General features: G+C 43.2%; 1 protein-coding gene across 1 annotated transcript; it reads right to left on the reverse strand.

Annotated features, from left to right (window-relative positions):
* Positions 1-2,244: 2,244 nt before the first annotated feature.
* Positions 2,245-5,375, reverse strand: LOC122897689 (zinc finger X-linked protein ZXDB-like). The gene has a single exon (XM_044236070.1). It carries the CDS (start codon positions 5,368-5,370, stop codon positions 2,950-2,952), a length of 2,421 nt encoding a protein of 806 aa, XP_044092005.1. The 5' UTR covers positions 5,371-5,375; the 3' UTR covers positions 2,245-2,949.
* Between the last annotated feature and the right edge of the window lie 2,438 nt (positions 5,376-7,813).

Below are 7,813 nucleotides of genomic sequence, written 5' to 3' on the forward strand. Positions count from 1 at the left end.
TTTACGATTTTTTAGTGGGAGAAAGTTGGTTTAAGGAATTAAAAAAGAAAGTCACAGTATTAAATTCTCTTGGTGTTTAAATAATTTATTTGTGTTTGCTACTTGTGCATTCATTTCAATGCCTGACACATGTATCTTCTGGACATGAAAAACAGTGGTCTATTTAAAAGAACTTAATGAGTGACAGGATTTTTGAAATGTACTTTATAAATACAAATATTTCAAAGTAAAGAAAGAAAACTGTTGAATGAGTAGACAATAAAATTCTGAACATTTCTGATTTACAAAAGTATGACTATTTTTTCACTAAACGAATACAACCACTTATAAAAATATATGTGTGTGTATATGTGTATACCCACACACAGAACAGAAACATTTCAAGTGGCAAATTTTTAGTGCACTGCCAACGTGCGACAATAACTGTCATCCATAGACATTCACGTGCAAACACTACTGGACTAGTACACTAGAGCAATTAAGAAAGCATTAGTTAGCCAAACTCTGTGGCAAAAACTTTTAAACAATGAAACAGAAGACTACTTCTCATCTGAACAATGTAGAAAATAATCTCATTTATCATCTGAGTCATATATATGTGTGTGTATGTTACACACAGTATTATCTAAGATGAGAAAACAGGGGCAACATAACTATCCATTAAAAAATAAGAAAAAGAAAGGATGACAAAGACGGGAATGCACATGCAAGGGAATGGAGCAGTTAAGCAGTAAGTAATAGAAATCAATTAAAGTCTGAAACAGCAGCTAGTTTTGACACTGGAATGAATCATGGAAGTTGGATGAGTGGAAAGGGAGAGGTCAAAATAATTTATCTTCTTTGTTTTCAGCTATGTATAGAACTATGTATAATCACTAGCAAAATGTATAGAACTATGTATAGTCACTAGCCAAAGCCCATTGGAATGTAAGTTGGCTAAACTGTCATGAATCCAGTAACTTTGCCAAAACTACCACACAGGTTTGTTTTGAAAAACAAATAAGATACCAGTTGTGAAGATGCTCCACAAAATTCAAAAGTTGCTCTCATATAAGACAGACAGTTTACATAATAATCAGATTCATTCTATCCTTCCAACTCTGAGAAAATGCAAACAATGAGCTCTCCGGCCTACAGAAAGGAGGAAAACTCTGCTCCATTATCAGAGCTTCATGTAACAGCAGGCTCCATAATCACAGCTAAGTCTGACTTTGGAAGCAGAGCAAAGAGGGTGACAAACTGATCTAAGGGAAAGAAAGGGTTGCTGATATACCTGTGAGCAATGTCTCCACTCCTGGCATTTCCCCCACAGAAATTCGTGAAAGGTGAGGAATTATTCAGTAGAGAAAATACAGATTCCCTATCCTGCCTCACTCTAACCCTCACAAAATTTATTGTTTAAACATGTATAGGATGAAATATCTCAATTTCTCAATTTCTTCCTTATAGCAAGAAGGCCTGAGAGGGTGTATGTATGTATGCATGTATATATATAATATTCATCAAAATATGCCAAAAACACAATTCTTTTCCTTACATATTAAAAACTGGAAAAGAAGAAAAGACTAAAGTGTGTTAGCTATGTGTGTGCATTGCTATGATCATCTGACAGGTAGGAAACTCAGGCTTAGTGAGACTAATTTATTCAAGGCCACTTACCCCACACAAACTTGATCCTGGATTTGTTTCATGTCAAAATTCTGGCTGAAAACTTCAACAAAAACAAATCCTACCCTCATTTAAAAAGGTCAGGATGATAAATGGCAAGTATAGCCAATATATGTTTTGTTATCTTTTTTCGTTGCTAATTCTATCACTATTTAAGAAAATATTCTGGCATTGAATAATACTTCAATTAAACTTTTACAAAAGCCTTAAGCAGCATTTCCTCCTCCACTAATAGTAATTCTACAAGAACTACCCATGATATCAGAAACACAGATAATCACCAATAAATACATACATCAGCAGCAGCTGCAAATATCACAAAAGGAGAGAGAACCAGACAGTATGTACCACCTGTTAAAAGAATACAACAAGAACTAAGGAACATTTTCTTCTTCCCAAAATCATATTTCCAGTTTGATCAAGTCTCTAGATCCAACTACCAAATTAAGGAAACAGACGGTAAGTGAACTTAACACCAAAAGAATGTAATTTAAGATTGTGGTAAACGCTTCTAGTGAAACAACCTATTTCGTAAAGAAATAAAAATGCAAATAAGAAACAAAGGGGAAACACAAATGAAAAAGACACTTAAGAGATTTATTGGAACTCTATATTAAAAATAAATAGCATTTAAGAGACAATTGCAAATTGGAATCTGACTGGATATTTATTTCGATTAAGGAGTTACTGCTAACTTTAAGTATGATAATGGAATTGTAATTTTTTTCAAAAAAGACCATATTTTACAGAACTATATACAGAATAATTAGGGTTGAAATTAGGTAAAGTACAGTATTTGTTCCAAAATAATACTTGGTGAGGGTTAAAATGAAGATAAGATAAACAAAATTGTTTACAAATTGATAATAGTTGAACTTGGCTGCTAAGTACATGACTATTCATTACACTATTACGTAAGTTGGAAAAAAGCACATGCAACACAATCACTAAAAGAAGTCCTAATTTTTTTTTCACAAGCTAAAAAGCTTATCATCAAGGAATTACAGAGTTGAAAAGTTCTTAGAAACAACATCTATTCAAACCAACTCATTTTATAAATAAGGAAATTAAGGCTCAGATAGGTTAAGTGACTTGCTCAGGGTCACACAACTTGAGAGTTCCAGGGTCAAGATCATAATTTCAAATCTCCAAACTTATAGCCCAGGGTGTTGTTCTTTTTCAAACCTCTAAGAAATGACTGCAGTTAAACATTTAGTCTAGAATATGCTAAAAATTGAGTGTAATTCACAAGAATAAGCCATGTGGCAAGGAATTAATAGTTCATACCAAAAATGAGCTGCCAGTCACTGTGATAAGATCTGTTTCTTTCTGAGAGCCATGGTTTCCTGTTGCATTGGAGAAGCCAAACTGGGTTTCCTCCTCCTGCCCAAAGAAGTCGGAGTCAGGATGTACATTCCATTCTGCTTTGGTTGGCGGCAGTAGTTCTGAGACACTGTTTTCACAAAGGGTGCTTGAAGGAGTCAGAGCATCTGTGTCCACTGTTAGCTTACTGCTGGGGGTCAAAGCTTGGGGCTCTTGACTCGAGTTTTTCATAGCCAAAGAGCCCAGAGATGCCAATGGCCCCACACTTAGACTTGGAACATCATCCATATCTAAGGGACTCTGCTGAAAGCCAGAGGCTGTCGTTCCAAAAAACAGAGAGGTATCCAGACTTTGAGGAAGGTCACTGGTGGCCATCAAGGCCCGAGGGTCCACAGCCTGCCCCAAGGAATTATTATTATTAGCAGGGAGGCTTCCTGCCAGAGTTGAACTCACAGAAGCCACATCAATAGTTAAGATTCCAGAGTTCACCAATGCTGTGTCCAGCACTGCAGCCGAACTACTGCCAGGCACATCAGAGAAGAGAGACACTAGCTCTGCATCACTGAGATCACTCTGTCCCTGGCTGGTAAGTTCACTGCTCGGGGTAAGAGAATTTGCAGCCTCTAGCTGAGCTAAGAGATCCTGGCCAAGGTTGTGCCTTTTGGCCATGTGGGTCTTCATGCTGTGCTTGGATGTGAAGAGTTTATTACAAGTAGAGACTGGGCAACGGCTTTTCCAAGTGTCCACGTCCTGCAAGTGTTTCTTGGAGTGTATGTAAAGACTACTGCGAGCAGAGAACCTGGCACAGCAGCCTTCCACAGGGCACACAAATGGCTTTGTGCCCAGGTGGGTTATGCTGTGGCCTTTCAGATGCTCAGCCCTTGTGAAAGATTTCCCACAGCCTTCCACAGGGCACATGAACCTCCGGTCATCCTCATGCTTCCTTTTGTGCCTTAAGAGTTTGGACATGCTGGTGAAGTTCCAGCCACAGCCGTCAAAGTCACAAAGGAAAGGTCTCTCACCGGTGTGGCTCCGCAGGTGAATTTTCAGGCGACAAGCCTTGTCGTACTGTTTGCTGCAACCAGGAAAAGAGCAGGAAAAAAGTTCCTGTTCCCTGAAATGGGCACGGTTATGGGAAAACAGGGCACTCACTGTGATAAACGTCTTCTTGCAGCCAGAAAACGCGCACTGGTATGGCCTCTCAGGCTCGAAATGGCTGCGCTGGTGGGCGCTGAGTTTGGCCTGAGTGGGGAAGCTCTCCTCGCACACCTCGCATTTGAACGAGTTCTCCTGCTCATGGCCCTTCATGTGTGCCTTGAGGTTATAAACCGTGGTGAAGCTCTTGCCACAGCCCTCTGCAGGGCAGCCAAAGGGCCGCAGTTTGTCGTGCGACTGCAGGTGCCTCTTGAGCTTGTAGGAGGTGGTGAAAGTCCAGCCACAGCCGCCCAGGGGGCACTTGAAGGGCCGCTGGCCCTGGCTGCTGCTGTGAGTCAGCAGGTGCACCTTCAGCTGGTGCTTCTTGGCGAAGGTTTGTCCGCACTGAGCCTCGGGACACAGGTACAGCACCACGCCCGGGCCTGGGCCCAGCGGCCTGCGGGGGGGACTTTCGGCTGCGGCCCAGCCCTTTGCCTCCTCCTCAGGCGCTGGGGCCGGCGCCGGTTCAGCCGGCTCCGCCAGCAGGAGGTCGGGCGGCAGCTCTGGGCAGTCGCTGGCCTGCGCGGCGTGCGGGACCCCGGCTTGCGGAGCCATCAGACCCCCAGGCTGAGGGGCAGGCGCGACCCCAGGCTCCCAGGCTGGCGGCGGGGGCGTGGCCAGGGTGAGGACACCGTTCTCGAAGCGCAACAGCAGGTTTTGGTTGTGGATGGTGACCGTGCCCGTGAAGGCCGCGGCGGGTCCCAGGCCTGGGGCGGGGATCGGGTTCTCAGCCGGGGATGGGGCGGGGACTGCGGACTGGCAGCCAGGGCCTAGCGCCCGGCGGCCCGCGGGATTCGCGCCACTCTCACCCTGCTGGAGCTGTGGGACCGACTCGGCCTCCTCCCTCCATACAGGCCCTGCGGCCTGGCCAGCGCCCGTGGTCTCCACGTCGCCACCCGCCGGGTCCAGCAGCACCAGGAAGAAGTCATCGCTGTCGCCGCCGCCAGCGTGGTCCAACCTCGGGGCCAACGGGCTCGGGCCCGGGCCCCGTGAGGCCGTGCGGGCCTCCTCGTGCAGCCTCCCGGGCCCGCCATCTTGGGGGCCCCGGAGCAGCAGGAGGCGGCGCGCGGGGACCTGGCCAGCCCGCGGGTCAGGGCCGCCGTGGAACCGGCTGGCGCCCGCGGGGCTGCGAGCACCGCCGCTCTGTCGTGTCCCACCAGCCGGGAGCAGCCTCGGGCTTTCCATCTCCGCGTCGGTGAGGCTCCACTGGAACCAGAGCCGCGGAGGAGGCGCGACCCCGCCCCCTGCCGCGGGCCTGAACACGTTCCTGAAAGAAAAAAAAAAAAAAATGTGCAATGCGCAGAAACTGGCCCTATCAGATATTAAAACGTGTTTAACGACACAGTGATTTAAATATTCTGGTACTGGGTCTCTGGGACAAAATAGAAAGCCCAGAGGCAGAACCTGGTATGCAAAAATAAGTTCTACATCTGATATTTGTGGGAAATCAAGGACGTCTTCCCAGATAATAAGGAAATGAAAGTTCGTTCGGTAAATGGTGCTGGAATGCCTAGCAATCTATCTGCTAAACGCAACTTAAATCTGTACATCACTGTATATACCAAAATGAACACCCCACCTCCTCCCAGTGCTAAGAGTGGTGTTTAAAAAAAAAAAAAATGTTTACTGGATGGCTCCCTGGCTGGCTGTCTGGCTGGATTTATCAATCCAGTGGGAGAAAATCCCTGGGACAACGTGTCAACATTGAACTACCATAGTGCTAGCAAATTCTACTGAAAATGATGTCTGCTGGTACAGAAATTAGAATAAATAAGAGGTGGGGCCAAAACGGATTATCACTGTTCAGCTAGAAGTTCAAAACCTGGAAGATGAAACAATTTATATTGAATCCTAGGAAACCCTACCCACCCCTGGGCTTTTCCAAGACAGTGCACAACCTAAACCAACTCTGCCATTACACCATGGTAAATTTCATGTCCAATCCCACAGCATTCCTCAGCTAATTCTGGATTCTCCAGCACATGGAGATCTCTGGACATGACTACCAGGTAAATGTGACAAGATTAAACCCTAAGTCACCGTTATGGACTCTGCTGAGAAAAAAATACATATGACCATGTTCAATAGTCTTGGTGTGCCTGCTTGCATTTCAGTGTCGTGGCCCAATCTTACTGTAATGGATATGGCATGTGATGCCTAATGATTGTATGAATGATGTTTATGATCTTCCGACTTGTCTGTCATCTGTGATTTGGGAAGTGATATGAATATAGGGTGAAATATCTAGCAAGAGAAAGGTTGAGAGTAGTAACTAAATTATGGGGAGCATATAGTTTAAATAAATCTCCACTTTCCCCCTTTTTAATGATAATGTATATTTGCAGATCACTTGATAGGAAGAAAAAAAATTTCATCCCTATTAGAGATCTAATCCTCATCAAAATTTTTCCTTCACATATTTTCCTTCCATTACATTTTTTTGAAGGAAACCATTTTTGAAATCTGAGATATAGAGGAGTTCATAAAACACCTACCTACCAGGTTTAGATAACTTATAAAAACAAGGTCAAGAAATAGACCACTGCCAGGTTTCCAGAATGCAGACACTGTACTGTGTTCCTCCCAATCACAACCCACACCCTTCCTTATAGATATAGTCATTGTCCTGCCAATGTGATGATTTCAGAGCTCTTCTTATAGCTTTACCATTTTTCTACACATCTCTAGATAATACAGTTTATATATACGAGTTGTAAGTGGAATTGCATGCTTCCTTTGATGGCTTTTTTCTCTCATGTTGTATCATATGATATGTGTGATTTGACAGACTCATCCATGTTGTTCAAGGTACCTGAAAATCCTTTGTCTCCATTATTGACTAGCGTTCCAGTGTATAGTTTTAGTGAAGTGATTATGTTATAATTATACTTACAATTCTACAGTGGAGGGACACTAGGGTTGTTTCTAGTTTTTGACTACTATGAACAATGTTGCAGTGAACATTCCTGGAAATTTCCCATGGAACACATGTGTGAAAGTCTCTTGGGTATACCTCCAAAACCACATTCACTTGGATATGGAGTATGAATATCTTCAGCTTTTCTAGATGATGCCAAATTGGTTTCTGTAATAGTGACAATTTACACTCTCTCAAGTAGCATAGAGCTCCTGATGCTAGACATCTTCACCTACACGTAGGATTGGCAGAACTTCCCCCCCCCCACTATTACTGTTCAGCTTTTGCATATTCTTATGTTAATGAGCCTTTTGGATTTTTTCTTCTGCGAAAGGACTGTTCAAGATTAATTCTGTCAGCCATCCTTCTATTTTCCATCTACACCTACTCATTTATCGAGTTATTTATGTGTTTTAAAAACTAGTCCATTGATTATATGTGTGGTCAAAATACTTCCTTGCTTTGTTGCTTGAATTTTCACTTGATTTATGCTATGCTTTTTGAACAGATGCTATACAGTCAAATTTATCATTCTTTTCTTTATTATTATTGCTCGTCTGTTTTTAGAAATCTCTCTCTTTCTTGGGGCTATGAACATATTCTCTGTATTAACTTCTAAAATATATATGACTTTACCTTTCACAGGTAGGTCTTAATCTCCCTAAAGGTGATGTTTATGTATGATACTGAGTAGGGTTTTGATTTCCTGCC

The sequence above is a fragment of the Neovison vison genome, chromosome X, assembly GCF_020171115.1.
Source record: "Neovison vison isolate M4711 chromosome X, ASM_NN_V1, whole genome shotgun sequence".
NCBI classification, from domain to species: Eukaryota; Metazoa; Chordata; class Mammalia; order Carnivora; family Mustelidae; genus Neogale; species Neogale vison.